General features: G+C 42.9%; 1 protein-coding gene across 1 annotated transcript; it reads left to right on the plus strand.

Annotated features, from left to right (window-relative positions):
- The first annotated feature begins 214 nt into the window (after window positions 1–214).
- On the plus strand, window positions 215–17,367 carry rsph1 (radial spoke head component 1). Its single transcript, XM_045206497.1, has 8 exons — window positions 215–385; window positions 547–660; window positions 800–905; window positions 2,772–2,862; window positions 14,220–14,355; window positions 14,554–14,625; window positions 17,010–17,121; window positions 17,234–17,367. Exons 1-8 carry the CDS (start codon window positions 335–337, stop codon window positions 17,296–17,298), a joined length of 747 nt encoding a protein of 248 aa, XP_045062432.1. The 5' UTR covers window positions 215–334; the 3' UTR covers window positions 17,299–17,367.
- The last annotated feature ends 69 nt before the right edge of the window (window positions 17,368–17,436 follow it).

Raw genomic sequence — 17,436 nt, forward strand, 5'->3', positions numbered from 1 at the left:
ACTGAAAATATTGTAATTGGTCTATTTGAAGAGGAATTTATGAGATATCCTTATCACCAAATGATAAGGCTGAACAGCTTTTACCTGGCACAAAATATATTTGGATCTAAATGCCAATAAATGTGCACCTAACAGTTTTCAAGATATTTCTGTTTGTTTATTATTTCTTCGTTGGTTTATTGACGTTTTTTCCATCGGTCACGTGTCTGCACTCTCAGTCCATCGTTGTCATGACAACCGTAAACAGAGGAGAAGGAGGTGAGTTGAAGAGGAAGGAGCAGTCCGTTGGTTCACTTTTTAGTTTACAGGAGCAAAGAGAAACGAGTAGTTAAAAATGTCGGATGTTGGATCAGAGGATTTTGATGATGATCAGGGTTACCTTGGGGTGAGTAAATGTGTGCTGTAACTTGGTAGAGAACTCATAAGCCGATTTTGAGCTAGCAGTGCCAACTTATCGTTAGCTAGCTAACGTTAGTTAATTTTAACAACTACTTGCACCTACGCAACGCAGCAAAATTGACAGAATGATGTCATTGACTGACACAGGAATATGAAGGGGACCGAAATGAAGCTGGAGAGAGACATGGGGTCGGGAGAGCTGTCCTGCCCAATGGAGACACTTACCAAGGAATGTATGAAAACGGGAAAAGGTCTGGCCAGGTAACTGTCACCATAAATAAAGCACATTTGATCTTAGTGTGGTAGCTAGCTAGCTAGCTAGTTGAATACCTTCATAGCATAATGCCTACTATTTGTTGTTTCCTTTGACCATTTCCTTGACTATTTCTGTGTGTGCCAGGGGACATACCGATTTAAGAATGGGGCCAGGTACATTGGAGAATATTACCAGAACCTGAAGCACGGACAGGGTATCTTCTACTACCCAGATGGATCCAAATATGAAGGTGTGTGTGTCTGTCTGTCAGTCAGTCTCTGTTTGTCTGTCATATACACTACCGGACAAACATTTTAGAACACCTACTCATTCAAGGGTTTTTCTTTATTTTTACTATTTTCTACGTTGTAGAATAATAGTGAAGATATCAAAACTATGAAATAACACATATGGAATCATATAGTAACCAAAAAAGGGTTAAACAAATCAAAATATATGTTATATTTTAGATTCTTCAAATAGCCACCCTTTGCCTTGATGACAGCTTTGCACACTCTTGGCATTCTCTCAACCAGCTTCACCTGGAATGCTTTTCCAACAGTCTTGAAGGAGTTCCCACATATGCTCAGCACTTGTTGGCTGCTTTTCCTTCACTCTGCGGTCCGACTCATCCCAAACCATCTCCATTTGGTTGAGGTCGGGGGATTGTGGAGGCCAGGTCATCTGATGCAGCACTCCATCTCTCTCCTTCTTGGTAAAATAGCCCTTACACAGCCTGGAGGGTGTTGGGTCATTGTCCTGTTGAAAAACAAATGATAGTCCCACTAAACCCAAACCAGATGGGATGGCGTATCGCTGCAGAATGCTGTGGTAGCCATGCTGGTTAAGTGTGCCTTGAATTCTAAATAAATCACAGACAGTGTCATCAGCAAAGCACCCCCACACCATAACACCTCCTCCTCCATGCTTTACGGTGGGAACTACACATGCAGAGATAATCCGTTCACCCACACCATGTCTCACAAAGACACAGCGGTTGGAACCAAAACTCCAGACCAAAGGACACATTTCCACCGGTCTAATGTTCATTGCTCGTGTTTCTTGGCCCAAGCAAGTCTCTTCGTCTTATTGGTGTCCTTTTAGTAGTGGTTTCTTTGCAGCAATTCGACCATGAAGGCCTGATTCACACAGTCTCCTCTGAACAGTTGATGTTAAGATGTGTCTGTTACTTGAACTCTGTGAAGCATTTATTTGGGCTGCAATTTCTGAGGCTGGTAACTCTAATTAACTTATTCTCTGCAGCAGAGGTAACTCTGGGTTTTACATTCCTGTGGCGATCCTCATGAGAGCCAGTTTCATCATAGCGCTTGATGGTTTTTGCGACTGCACTTGAAGCAACTTTCAAAGTTCTTGAAATTTTCCGGATTGACTGACCTTCATGTCTTAAAGTAATAATGGACTGTCGTTTCTCTTTGCTTATTTGAGCTGTTCTTGCCATAATATGGACTTGGTCTTTCACCAAATAGGGCTGTTCACAACACAACTGATTGGCTCAAACGCATTAAGAAGGAAAGAAAATCCACAAATTAACTTTTAACAAGGCACACCTGTTAATTGAAATGCATTACAGGTGACTACCTCATGAAGCCAAGAGTGTGCAAAGCTGTCATCAAGGCAAAGGGTGGCTATTTGAAGAATCTCAAATATAAAATATATTTGGATTTGTTTAACACTTTTTTGGTTACTACATGATTCCATATGTGTTATTTCATAGTTTTGATGTCTTCACTATTATTCTACAATGTAAACATTTTTTAAAATAAAGAAAAACCCTTGAATGAGTAGGTGTTCTAAAACTTTTGACTGGTAGCGTACACCCCTTCTCTCTCTCTCTCTCTCTCTCTCTCTCTCTCTCTCTCTCTCTCTCTCTCGCTCTCTCTCTCTCTCTCTCTCTCTCTCTCTCTCTCTCTCTCTCTCTCTCTCTCTCTCTCTCTCTCTCTCGCTCTCTGGCTTCTCTCTCTCTCTTTCTCTCTTCTCTCTCTCTCTCTCTCTCTCTCTCTCTCTCTCTCTCTCTCTCTCTCTCTCTCTCTCTCTCTCTCTCTCTCTCTCTCTCTCTCTCTCTCTCTCTCTCTCTCTCTCTCTCTCTCTCTCTCAGGAAGCTGGGTTGATGACCAGCGCCAGGGCCATGGCCTCTACACATACCCCAACCAAGACACGTATGAAGGAGAGTGGTTACACCATCAAAGGTAGTTACTAGGGTTGGGCGGTATCCAGATTCTCATACCATCATGGGCTCCCGAGTGGCGCAGCGGTCTAAGGCACTGCATCTCAGTGCTTGAGGCGTCACTACAGACCCCCTGGTTCGATTCCAGGCTGTATCACAACCGGCCGTGATTGGGAGTCCCATAGGGCGGCGCACAATTGGCCCAGCGTCGTCCTGGTTTGGCCAGTGTAGGCCACCATTGTAAATAAGAATTTGTTCTTAACTGACTTGCCTAGTTAAATAAAATAAAAATACAGTTTCTGTACCATACCGGGGTATACTGTATTACCGGAAGTTGATTATTTCTAAGCACAAAACTATTTAGGCAACAGGGTATAGCTCTGCTACCCGACCCGAGCCAGACGCTCCCGTAGCAGGGTTAGGGCTGGGTAGGTCCTGTTTTTAAAAATCAAAAACTAGGGTACGGGCAGAGCTCAGGTATCGCTAAATTGATCATTAACATTTTGAAGCTGAGCCATTTCCTCGTGCTATGCTGCACAGTACAGCCATATCTGACTAAGATCATAACAAGGTGTCAGAAGCGCTTCAACCTCGTCAAATAGTCAGGAGAGATTTTTTCACAGAAAATAATAATGTTCCTTGAGGTTTGTTGGACTTTAGAGTGACGAAAAGTAGCTAACAGCTAACTGCTCTCACGTCTCTTCATTGAGCAGAGCAGCCCAAGCGGAGCCGTTGCTATGGATACTAACAGACTGAAAACCACCATGAGCAGAGCGCATGCAGAGTGAGCTGCGTGCAGGGAGCGAGTGACAGACAGAGAGGAGAGGAGCAGCTAATGGAGGAAGTTATTTACCAAATGCATAGCTGGAGCCCTAAGCTGGATATACATTTTATCTTAGATGTATTATTATACACTGAACAAAAATATAAACGCAACATGCAACAATTTCAACGATTTAACTGAGTTACAGGAATAAGGAAATCAGTCAATTTAAATAAATTCATTAGGCCCTAATCTATGGATTTCACATGACTGGGAATACAGATATGCATCTGTTGGTCACAGATACCTTTAAAAAAAAAAAAGTAGGGTTGTGGATCAGAAAACCAGTCAGTATCTGGTGTGACCACCATTTGCCTCATGCAGTGCAACACCTGTCCTTCGCATAGAGTTGATCGGGCTGTTGATTGTGGCCTGTGGAATGTTGTCCCACTCCTCTTCAATGGCTGTGCGAAGTTGTTGGATATTGGCGGGAACAGGAACACGCTGTCGTACAGGTTGGTGAGGACGACGAGCACGCTGATGAGCTTCTCTGAGACTGTTTCTGACAGTTCGTGTAGAAATTCTTCAGTTGTGCAAACCCACAGTTTCATCAGCTGTCCGTGTGGTTGGTGTCAGACGATCCCGCAGGTGAAGAAGCCTGATGCGGAGGTCCTGGCTGGCGTGGTTACACATGGCCTGTGGTTTTAAGGCCGGTTGGATGTATGCCAAATTCTCTGGCAACAGCTCTGGTGGACATTCCTGCAGTCAGCATGCCAATTGCACGCTCTCTCGAAACTTGAGACATCTGTGGCATTGTGTTGTGTGACAAAATTTGTGTGACACATTTTAGAGTGGCCTTTTATTGTCTCCAGCACAAGGTGCACCTGTGTAATGATCATGCTGTTTGATCAGCTTCTTGATATGCCACACCTGTCAGGTGGATGGATTATCTTGTCCAAGTAGAAATGCTAACTAACAGGGATGTAAACAAATTTGTGCAAAAACATTTTGCGAAGTAAGCTTTTTGTGTGTATGGAAAATTTCTGGGATATTTTATTTCAGCTCATGAAACATGGGACCAACACTTTACATGTTGCATTTATATTTTTGTTCAGTATAGTCATAATTAATATATAGTTATAAGTAATGGCGTAGCATCCCCCCCAGCCCCCGCAAGGCGCAGATGCCACCAACCCCCCCCAAATATATATATTTATATTTTTTTTATGGTTTTGAAAATCATACCGTCGGTATTTCGAAATACCCCGGTATACAGTATAAATGGTATGTCGCCCAAGCCTAGTAGTTACTGCTGTGACAAAAAAGACACATATGAAGGAGAGTGGTTAGGGACGGATCGAAATTTACAGAATGGTTACCTGGAGGAAAATGGAGGAGGGTCATGCTTTTTAATTTCATTCAAGGGGAGGGTTTAGTACTTTAAAAAATCTAGTCCAGGGGAAGGTCATGTAATTAGTAATTGATGAAATGTCAATATTTCTCGGTGTTTTAGAATTAGTTGCTTATTAGGCTATATATCGATGTGTACCAGATGCCACCCCTCATCTCTGATTCTCCGCTGGGCGTGTAATATCAAGTGCACCTATAGGCTATTTAGTGTTGTCTCAATCAAATGAAGTGCATGCTCGGAGAAGCACAGAGGAAAGTTATATTTCTAAGATAGCTGCTTGGATGGTGTAAATAAAACTGGGCTGCATTACACACTGCAATGGATATTCTGACCCTGAGCCCCCGCCTGCTCCACTCTTCCTGATCAAAAACGTGTTTGTGTGTTGCTTAACTAATGGCTGTACTGTGTAGGGCTACGTTGGCAGTTTAGGAGGAGAGTCAAGAGTCAAAGGTTTCTTCCCCAAAAAAATATTTCTAAGGCCTAGTCCAGCACCAAGATGAGCAGGAGGACTGGAGGTCAACTTTGATCATTTGCTAATAATATAATTGATTAAAAACAATATGTTTCTTGCCCATTATGTATTTATCAGAGTTATTGACCTCACAATAAGCCAGATTCGAGTAACTTACATTGGGGTGTTGAAACTTGAATCAGCAGCTGCGGCACAATCAATCAGAAATGGACAGCTCATGGTGCTGAAAGTAGGTACATTCAAGTAGGCATAATTCATTTGAACCGTCTTCATTTTAATTAGACTTTACTAACAACAAGAGTGCTTTGTGTTGGAGTCTATTTCTTCCTATTTAAGAAAAAAGAGATAGGTCTACCTGTTTGACAGACAAAATTAGGCTATAGGCTGCTATATACATAGATTTGTCAGTCAATTCCTCAACACAACGTACACTCTTTAAATAGCCTACCTCCGTGTCAGTGAAGAGCTGTTAAGTTTAAAAATGAGAGGGTAGGTCGTAAGCCTACCTTTTATTAAAGAAAATGTCAAAAAGCACATGCCTACCCCTTGTTAGCTTAAGATTTTGAAGAAAATAAAACAGATTATATAAAGTGATCTATAACATCGCTTTGGTCCAAAATGCTTTATGCTAGAAACAAGCTGTAAAATACCCGGGGAAGACGTGACTCCGATGCATATGGGGATATCAATGTTTTATTTATTTGACATTCAGAGGCTGACTTTGTTTGGGAATTCGCTAATATGTAAAATTACGTAGAATTGCATGAAAGAAAATTCTCGAACCTGCAAATACGATGAAAGATTTATGCTTTTACTATAAAGGAGATCTTTCCACCCCTACTCTTGTCCAGGGTGGTCTGTGAACCCACAACCTTCTGGCCCGCAGCCCTGCGCGCTATCAAAATTCCTGCGTTGCCATGTAATGCTTACAGGACGAAGAACAGTTTCTAAAACTGCATATCTAAGGCTCTGGTCTGTCCAAGAAGTGAGGGTAAACGGTAGACATGTTCTCTGCTATCTACTTTTGTTTTAATTATTATTTTGGGTGTAGGGGAAGGTCACTTGGTTTTTTTCAAGCGATTAGGGAGGGTTTAGGTTAAATATATTTTGCTGAAGGGAGGTCCATCCATTTTCATTACAGAGAGTTTCGATTTTCTCCATGTAACCCTTATTATAAATATAGTTCACTCCCTTACACCATCAAAGGTAGTTTCTGCTGTGATAATAAAGTGAATAGTGTGAGAAGTAGGCCAACCGTACATGACAGAGTCAAACCTTTTCAGTGTTCCTGTAATAGGAATTTACAGGTGAACAAAAAGTAGAGCAGTCGTTGATAAAGTCAATCTAAATCAACCCGGTTTAATTACAAGTAGAGCAGTCGTTGATAAAGTCAATCTAAATCAACCCGGTTTAATTACAAGTAGAGCAGTCGTTGATAAAGTAAATCTAAATCAACCCGGTTTAATTACAAGTAGAGCAGTCGTTGATAAAGTCAATCTAAATCAACCCGGTTTAATTACAAGTAGAGCAGTCGTTGATAAAGTCAATCTAAATCAACCTGGTTTAATTACAAGTAGAGCAGTCGTTGATAAAGTCAATCTAAATCAACCCGGTTTAATTACAAGTAGAGCAGTCGTTGATAAAGTCAATCTAAATCAACCCGGTTTAATTACAAGTAGAGCAGTCGTTGATAAAGTCAATCTAAATCAACCCGGTTTAATTACAAGTAGAGCAGTCGTTGATAAAGTCAATCTAAATCAACCCGGTTTAATTACAAGTAGAGCAGTCGTTGATAAAGTCAATCTAAATCAACCCGGTTTAATTACAAGTAGAGCAGTCGTTGATAAAGTCAATCTAAATCAACCTGGTTTAATTACAAGTAGAGCAGTCGTTGATAAAGTCAATCTAAATCAACCCGGTTTAATTACAAGTAGAGCAGTCGTTGATAAAGTCAATCTAAATCAACCCAGTTTAATTACAAGTAGAGCAGTCGTTGATAAAGTCAATCTAAATCAACCCGGTTTAATTACAAGTAGAGCAGTCGTTGATAAAGTCAATCTAAATCAACCCGGTTTAATTACAAGTAGAGCAGTCGTTGATAAAGTCAATCTAAATCAACCCGGTTTAATTACAAGTAGAGCAGTCGTTGATAAAGTCAATCTAAATCAACCCAGTTTAATTACAAGTAGAGCAGTCGTTGATAAAGTCAATCTAAATCAACCCGGTTTAATTACAAGTAGAGCAGTCGTTGATAAAGTCAATCTAAATCAACCCGGTTTAATTACAAGTAGAGCAGTCGTTGATAAAGTCAATCTAAATCAACCCGGTTTAATTACAAGTAGAGCAGTCGTTGATAAAGTCAATCTAAATCAACCCAGTTTAATTACAAGTTGCAACAGGGAGACACCATCCAGCACAGAAGCAGATAAAATGTCTAACTGGCCTCTTGGAGACAGGCCTGTTACAGTATATACTAATCAAAATCAAATCAAATTGTATTTGTCAAATGCTTCATAAACAACAGTGAAATGCTTACTTACAGGTCCTTTTACAACAATGCAGAGTAAAAAAAAAAAAATGTAATTGTGACAAGAGGAATAGATACACAGTTAATAACAATAAGGAGTTAAAATAACATGGCTATATACAGGGAGTACCAGGTAATAACATGGCTATATACAGGGAGTACCAGGTAATAACATGGCTATATACAGGGAGTACCAGTACAGAGTCCATGTGTAGGGGTACCAGGTAATAACATGGCTATATACAGGGAGTACCAGTACAGAGTCCATGTGTAGGGGTACCAGGTAATAACATGGCTATATACAGGGAGTACCAGTACAGAGTCCATGTGTAGGGGTACCAGGTAATAACATGGCTATATACAGGGAGTACCAGTACAGAGTCCATGTGTAGGGGTAATTGAGGTAGCTATATACATATAGGTAGGGGTAAAGTGACGAGGCAACTGATAGATAATAGACAGTAGCAGCAGCGTGTGTGTGTGTGTGTGTGTGTGTGTGTGTGTGTGTGTGTGTGTGTGTGTGTGTGTGTGTTGGGGTGTCAGTGTGAGTGTGTGGGTAGAGTCCAGTGTGTACGCATAGAGTCAGTGCAAAAGGGTCAATGCAGGTAGCCATTTGATTAACTAATTAGCAGTCTTAACATCCCTGAGGGGCCCCCGTGTAGATGGTCAGCGTGGTGTGGTGGATGGGTGGTCACCTTGGCATTCTTGGGCACAGGGACTACGGTAGTCTGCCTTGAAACAAGTTGGTATTACAGACCGGGTCAGGGATAGGTTTAAAATGTCAGTGAAGACACTTGCCAGCTGGTCAGCTCATGCTCTGAGTACGCGTCCTGGTATTCCGTCTGGCTCCGTGGCCTTGCCAAATTTAACCCGTTTAAAGGTGTTACTCACTTTGGCTACGGAGAGCGTGATCACACAGTCACCCGTAACAACTGATGCTCTCATGCATGGTTCAGTGTTGCTTGCCTCAGAGCTAGCATAGAAGGCATTTAGCTTGTCTGGTAGGCTCGTGTCGCTGGGCAGTTTGCGGCTGGGTTTCCCTTTGTAATCCGTGATAGTTTGCATGCCCTGCCACATCGGTCGAGCGTCAGAGCCGGCGTAGTAGGATTCGATCTTAGTCCTGTATTGAAGCTTTGCCTGTTTGATGGCTCGTTGGAGGTCGTAGTGGGATTTCTTATAAGCGTCCGGATGAGTGTCCCGCTCCTTGAAAGCGGCAGCTCTAGCCTTTAGCTCAATGCAGTTCTTGCCTCTAATCTATGGCTTCTGGTTAGGGTAAGTACGGTCACTGTAGGGACGACGTCGTCGATGCACTTGTTAATGAAGCCGGTGACTGATGCAGTAAACTCTTCAATGTTATTGGATGACTTTTAAGACTTTTAAGCAGGTCAACATTCACAAGGCCCAGGATGCCTACTCCGAGCATGCGCTGACCAACTGGCAAGTGTCTTCACTGACATTTTCAACATGTCCCTGACTGAGTCTGTAATACCAACATGTTTCAAGCAGACCCCCATAGTCCCTGTGCCCAAGAACACTAAGATAACCTGCCTAAATGACTACCGACCCGTAGCACTCATGTCTGTAGCCATGAAGTGCTTTGAAAGGCTGGTCATGGCTCACATCAACACCATTATCCCAGAAACCCTAGACCCACTCCAATTTGCATACCGCCCCAACAGATCCACAGATGATGATCTCTATTGCACTCCACACTGCCCTTTCACACCTGGACAAAAGGAACACCTATGTGAGAATGCTATTCATTGACTACAGCTCAGTGTTCAACACCATAGTGCCCTCAAAGCTCATCACTAAGCTAAGGACCCTGGGACTAAACACCTCCCTCTGCAACTGGATCCTGGACTTCCTGACGGGCCGCCCCCAGGTTGTAAGGGTAGATAACAACACATCTGCCACGCTGATCCTAAACACGGCGGCCCCTCGGGTGCATGCTCAGTCCCCTCCTGTACTCCCTGTTCACCCATGACTGCATGGCCAGGCACGACTCCAACACCATCATTAAGTTTGCAGACGACAAAACAGTGGTAGGCCTGATCACCGACAACGATGAGACAGCCTATAGGGAGGAGGTCAGAGACCTGGCCGTGTTGAACCAGGATAACAACCTCGCCTTCAACGTGATCAAGACAAATGAAATGATTGTGGACTACTGGGAAAAAAGAGGACTGAGCACTCCCCCATTCTCATCGACGGGGGCTGTAGTGGAACAGGTTGAGAGCTTCAAGTTCCTTGGTGTCCACATCACCAACGAACTATCATGGTCCAAACACACCAAGACAGTCGTGAAGAGGGCACGACAAAGCCTATTCCCCCTCAGGAGTCTGAAAAGATTTGGCATGGGTCCTCAGATCCTCCAAAAGCCTTCTTAACAGCTTCTACCCCCAAGCCATAAGACTCCTGAACAGCTAATCATGGCTACCCGGACTATTTGCATTGCCCCCCCATCCCCTCTTTTACGCTGCTGCTACTCTGTTTATTATTTATGCATAGTCACTTTAACTCTACCCACATGTACATATTACCTCAATTACCTCGATTAACTGGTGCCCCCACACATTGACTCTGTACCGGTACCCCCCCTGTATATAGCCTCCCTACTGTTATTTTATTTTACTGCTGCTCTTTCATTATTTTTTTTACTTATTAATTTTTTACTTAACACTTATTTTTCTTAAAACTGCATTGTTGGTTAAGGGCTTGTAAGTAAGCATTTCACTGTAAGGTCTACACCTGTTGTATTCGGCGCATGTGGCCAATACAATTGTATTTTATTTGATATTCCAGTCTGTGCTAGTGAAACAGTCCTGTAGCTTAGCATCCTCTTCATTCGACCACTTCTGTGTTCCCGTTTGAGGATAGAGTTATGGTCTTATTTGCCCAAGGGAAGGCGAGGGAGGGCGAGGGAGGGCGAGGGAGGGAGAGGGAGGGCGAGGGAGAGCGAGGGAGGGCGAGGGAGGGCGAGGGAGGGCGAGGGAAGGCGAGGGAGGGCGAGGGAGGGAGAGGGAGGGCGAGGGAAGGCGAGGGAAGGCGAGGGAGGGCGAGGGAGGGGAGGGAGGGCGAGGGAGGGAGGGAGAGGGAAGGCGAGGGAGGGCGAGGGAGGGAGGGCGAGGGAGGGAGAGGGAGGGCGAGGGAGGGCGAGGGAGGGAGGAGAGGGAGGGCGAGGGAGGGCGAGGAGGGAGGGCGAGGAGGGAGAGGGAGGGCGAGGGAGGGCGAGGGAAGGCGAGGGAGGGCGAGGGAAGGCGAGGGAGGGAGGGAGGGCGAGGGAGGGCGAGAGAAGGAGAGGGAGGGCGAGGGAGGGCGAGGGAGGGCGAGGGAAGGCGAGGGAGGGAGAGGGAGGGCGAGGGAAGGCGAGGGAGGGCCTTATGTGTTTCTGTGTGTGGAGTAAAGGTGATGTAGAGTCTTGTCGCCTCTTGTTGCACAAGTGACATGCTGGTAAACATGAGGTAAAACAGATTTCAGTTTTCCTGCACTCAAATCACAGGCCAAGAGAAACGCCCTCTCTGAATGTGCATTTTCTTGTTTGCTTATGGCCCTATACACCTCGTTGAGTGCAGTCTTAGTGCCGACATCGGTTTGTGGTGATAAATAAATGGAAGCAAAGAAGTGGGGGGCGGCAGGTAGCTTAGTGGTTAAGAGCGTTGTGCCAGTAACCGAAAGGTCGCTGGTTCTAATCCCCGAGCCGACTAGGTGAAAAATCTGTCGATGTGCCCTTGAGCAAGGCACATAACCCTACTTGCTCCTGTAAGTCGCTCTGGATAAGAGCGTCTGCTAAATTACTAAAACAAATTAAAAAATGTAAATAGACAGCTACGAAAAATATAGATGAAAACTATCTTAGTAAATAGTGTGGTCTGCAGCTTATCATGAGGTTTTCTAACAGACAAGCAAAAACTTGAGACTTTCTTAACATTAGACATTGCGCACCAACTGTTGTTAACAAATAGACACCCTTCATCTTACCCGAGTCTGCCATCCGGCCATGACCATGCATAGAAAACAGCATAGAAGGCTGTACTATAAACATCCCTACTGTAAACACCAGCCCCAGAGCCTTGTAAGAAGTCAAAACAAAGGGCATTGACTTTGTCAGCTGCTACATAATCACAGTGTTTCACAGAATACAATATTAATCAGTGTGTCCTTGGTCCTCCAGTCTGGCGTCAATCACTATCAACAGATATGAGTTTAATCAATAATATAACATCTAGTGTAGTGACTATCAACCAGAGTGTTACAAACAACACTGGAAATCATGTGTATTACATAAAGGGAAAATATATAAATATGCAAAACATTGTGTTAATCACTCTTAAATGAATATTGAAGCATTTATTTCCAAAACGATATATACATCAATTTTTCACGTGTGTTTTTTCATCAGAAATGAATGCTTATGTGTACCTTCATGTGTGTGTAAGACTTTGTATTCATATATTTTTTTAGCAAAACGCTATATATCCATTGTTCAGCTGGAATGGAATGTTCGTATCCTGTATATTTAACATATAAATTCAACTCATCATAAATCTAGCCTCATGCAATAGTGTTTGGTTAGAGTTAGGCTTCTGGATTACTTTTGACAAGAGCCCAGATCTCATATTACTGTATTGATAAAATTTTTTTATATATATATTTTTTAATGTTGATGTCACAAATGTATCATTTGTACAGTTTTTTATTAAAAACAGTATTTGTGCCACTTGACTGTGTAAAGCAGTGCTTCCTTGTTCTCTGAGAGTAACGATGTGTCCATCCACCATTTTAATGCGAGTAAAGTACATGTTTACATTTACGTCAGGCCTGATGGAAACAGAAAATGTGTTGGTAAACTTTCCAAATGTCGATAAAAACTAAATACGCTAGACAAGGTGCGATGTTTTTGTGTCTGTAAAACGAATTATGCGAGAAATGTCGGTGGAAACACTTATGCGCAAATATTGATATAATAACCATTATATCGAAGTAAACTTGGAGTCACGCAATGACATGTTGTGTGGTCCTCCCACTAGGACTCGTCGGGAAAGCACGCAGGTTATTGGGCTGTATATAAAATAAGTTATGAACTTCACAGGGTGGTGAAAGTACAAGGTGATGAGCTTAATGCTCCTGTACAATAAATATTGACGGTCTTATTCTGGTGACGTGATGATCGATGCTCGACTGCTGTTAGACAAATACAAAATATTGTCGCTCTTATCCATAATGATCACGTCATGTAGACTAGCCTACCCGCACTGTATCTGCCAGCTGGAGATCGCACGTGTCAATAGCAGAGTGGGCACATTCGCTATATAACGCAACATGTTTTGTGATAAAACCATCTGTAGAATTGAAAATGGGATGGAAACCCACTTAACTTGTATTTTTTATTCGGTACATCGGGAATGTAACTGCAAAAGTAATTTTTCACGCACAGCCGTTTATCCGCAACAATTCAATTTAATGGAAACACATCTCTGGTGGGAAAATTTTCATATTGTTTTCGTGCAGATTTGTTAAAATTCGCATGAAAATATGTCGCCAATTGGATGGAAACCTAGCTACTGAGGCGAATATATCTCATTTTGCAACAAAATGTGATTGTTTGTCTCTCTGAAATGAAACCATTACATTTTACATTTTAGTCATTTAGCAGACGCTCTTATCCAGAGCGACTTACAGTTAGTGAATACATATTTTTTTATACTGGCCCCCCGTGGGAATCGAACCCGCAACCCTGGCGTTGCAAACGCCATGCTCTATCAACTGAGCTACATCCCTGCCGGCCATTCCCTCCCCTACCCTGGACGACGCTGGGCCAATTGTGCGCCGCCCATGAGTCTCCTGGTCGCGGCCGGCTGCGACAGAGCCTGGATTCGAACCAGGATCTCTAGTGGCACAGTTAGCACTGCGATGCAGTGCCTTAGACCACTGCGCCACTCAGGAGCCAAACCATCAAGTGATAGATTTCAAACAAATACATGTCTGTCCTTTAACAACCCCACGCCATGATTAGATAGTGAAACAAACACACAAATCTCTTTTCATAAGTTCTTTAAACAAAACAAAAAAAGCTAATTTGCCAACATTTCTGATCATGGATATATACATACAGTATAGCATTTCGGAATTAAACCTATTCATATTAAATATTCCTATTGCAGTCCTCCACCCGATCTTACCATTCTTTCTCTTTAAAATACCAGAAATGGACAGGGTACATACCACTACAACGACACAGGCTCCAGGTACATGGGCACGTGGGGGATGGGCAAGATGGAGTCAGCAGGAGAATTCATCCACCTGAACCACAGATACCAGGGCAACTTCCTCAACAACAATGTAAGTCAGCCCAGAAGCAATCGGACATTATTAAGGCAAAAAAAAAACAGAGCCTTGATGAAAACAATAGCCACAAACACAGCATGATGTTGACAAGTTCTGTGTTATTGTGTGTTTAGTTACAAGTTTATCAGCATACGACAATATCATTGTGTACTAGCATATATAAACTGTCACTATAATCCATCTTTGTTTCAGCCCTCAGGCCCAGGGAAGTATGTGTTTGAAGTTGGCTGTGAGCAGCATGGAGAATACCTACAGCTGGATCAGGTAGGACCACTACCACATATTTGCAGATGTGGAAATTGCAATGATATGATAAAACAACCTGTACAAGAGCAGAATGGCTCTTTAGCAAATGTTTGTTGTTTGAAGTATCTGGATGAGATCATGACAAAGCCACTTAACAGAGAGCTGCTTCTCTCCCTTGACTAAAACTCCAGCCTGCATCAGATGAGGAGAATGGTAAACATGGGAAAGCCCAGAAGTCCAGGTCTCCTTACCCTGGCCACGGGGAGGGCTTTTTCTCCATAGGGGCTTCAGGAGAGGAGGTGCCACAGCAACTACAGAGTGCTGCGCCTTACTTGTAGCATAGTAGTTCACTTCCTGTGTCCATTTGTTGCATGACACCCCTTAGTGGTCGATTGATACAAAGATAACCTTTTTTTCAACAGTTCTCAAAATGCTATTGGGCTTAGCCTCTTAAAGTGAATCAGATACAGTTCAAGTCGGAAGTTTACATACACCTTAGCCAAATACATTTAAACTCAGTTTTTCACAATTCCTGACATTTAATCCTAGTAAAAATTCCCTGTTTTAGGTCAGTTAGGATCACCACTTTATTTATAAGAATGTGAAATGTCAGAATAATAGTAGAGAGAATTATTTCTTTCATCACATTCCCAGTGGGTCAGAAGTTTACATACACTCAATTAGTATTTGGTAGCATTGCCTTTAAATTGTTTAACTTGGGTCAAACATTTTGGGTAGCCTTCCACAAGCTGCCCATAATAAGTTGGGTGAATTTTGGCCCATTCCTCCTGACAGAGCTGGTGTAACTGAGTCAGGTTTGTAGGCCTCCTTGCTCGCACATGCTTTTTCAGTTCTGCCCACACATTTTCTATAGGATTGAGGTCAGGGCTTTGTGATGGCCACAACTTTGGAAATATGCTTGGGGTCATTGTCCATTTGGAAGACCCATTTGCGACCAAGCTTTAACTTCCTGACTGATGTCTTGAGATGTTGCTTCAATATATCCACATAATTTTCCTTGCTCATGATGCCATCTATTTTGTGAAGTGCACCAGTCCCTCCTGCAGCAACGCACCCCCACAGCATGATGCTGCCACCCCCATGCTTCACGGTTGGGATGGTGTTCTTCGGCTTGCAAGCAGCCCCCTTTTTTCTCCAAACATAACAATGGTCATTATGGCCAAACAGTTCTATTTTTGTTTCATCAGACCAGAGGACATTTCTCCAAAAAGTATGATCTTTGTCCCCATGTGCAGTTGCAAAGCGTAGTCTGGCTTTTTTATGGCGGTTTTGGAGCAGTGGCTTCTTCCTTGCTGAGCGGCCTTTCAGGTTATGTCGATATAGGACTTGTTTTACTGTGGATATAGATGCTTTGGTACCTGTTTCTTCCAGCATCTTCACAAGGTCCTTTGCTGTTGTTCTGGGATTGATTTGCACTTTTCGCACCAAAGTACGTTCATCTCTAGGAGACAGAACGTGTCTCCTTCCTGAGCGGTATGACGGCTGCGTGGTCCCATGGTGTTTATACTTGCATACTATTGTTTGTACAGATGAAAGTGGTACTTTCAGGCGTTTGGAAATTGCTCCCAAGGATGAACCAGACTTGTGGAGGTCTACAATTCTTTTTCTGAGGTCTTGGCTGATTTATTTTGATTTTCCCATGATGTCAAGCAAAGAGGCACTGAGTTTGAAGGTAGGCCTTGAAATACATCCACAGGTAGACCTCCAATTGACTCAAATGATGTCAATTAGCCTATCAGAAGCTTCTAAAGCCATGACATCATTTCCTGGAATTTTCCAAGCTGTTTAAAGGCACAGTCAACTTAGTGTATGTAAACTTCTGACCCACTGGAATTGTGATACAGTGAATTATAAGTGAAATAATGCTGTAAAACAATTGTTGGAAAAATTACTTGTGTCATGCACAAAGTAGATGTCCTAACCGACTTGCCAAAACTATAGTTTGTTAACAAGAAATGTGTGGAGTGGTTGAAAAACGAGTTTTAATGACTCCAACCTAACTGTATGTAAACTTCCGACTTCAACTGTACATACACCTAGATACTTGCGTGATTATGATCCTTTATGACATTGTATAGTAGTCATGGATCCACTGTTCATCTTCTAGTCTCTATGTGTTGTGGCTGAGTTGTGCACTGGAGTTTTAGATGTTTTGGGGCTTGCTGTGCTTTAGAAGAAGCTATCGCTGAACAATTTAAGGGGGGGGGGGAAGGGGGTCTAACACAATGACAGCAAAAACTTAAAGCACGGCATTGCACTTAAAACATCCCAACTGTATCCATAGAAGAGAAAATGAAAAAATAATGCGTAAGGTGCTTTAGGCAGAAATGCCCAAAGGGAGCCTTTCTTGAGCTGTGTTACTGCTTCTCAATGGACGACAGGACAGAGGGGATGCCGAGGAGGATGAGGTAGTAACCACCAGGGTCCTGAAGTGGAAGCCCACGGCTGTCACTGGCCTGTCCCTATGGACCCCAGCCAAAGATCCATCCTCGGGTGAGCATGACCCTTACGTAGCCTGTGTGACTGTGGAGAGAGTACCTTGTCTGAGGAATGAGTCATTATTGTTTTTTTATTTATCAATTAAAAATAGTTTTTCTGTCAACAGAGAAAGAAGGACTGGCCTCCGCAGATGAGAAAGGAGGAGCCAAACCTCCCACTCCAGAGACCTGAGACCTTGCCAGATTCACAGCCAACATACAGCAAACACACATTTCAATAATAAAGACGTCACTCTCGTAATTACTGGTCTGATTAATCAGTCACTGAGGAATTCTCTTAGTATGAAAAGGTTGGGTGTGATTATAAAAA

Source organism: Coregonus clupeaformis, chromosome 23 (assembly GCF_020615455.1).
Source record: "Coregonus clupeaformis isolate EN_2021a chromosome 23, ASM2061545v1, whole genome shotgun sequence".
Lineage (NCBI taxonomy): Eukaryota > Metazoa > Chordata > Actinopteri > Salmoniformes > Salmonidae > Coregonus > Coregonus clupeaformis.

Bases quoted from the DNA above. Each gene is read 5' to 3' on its own strand.
- rsph1 (XM_045206497.1), top strand. From the start codon at position 335: ATGTCGGATGTTGGATCAGAGGATTTTGATGATGATCAGGGTTACCTT. The intron at 2,863-14,219 runs GTAGTTACTAGG...TTAAAATACCAG, and splicing joins GAGTGGTTACACCATCAAAG to AAATGGACAGGGTACATACC. The intron at 17,122-17,233 runs GTGAGCATGACC...TTCTGTCAACAG, and splicing joins AGCCAAAGATCCATCCTCGG to AGAAAGAAGGACTGGCCTCC.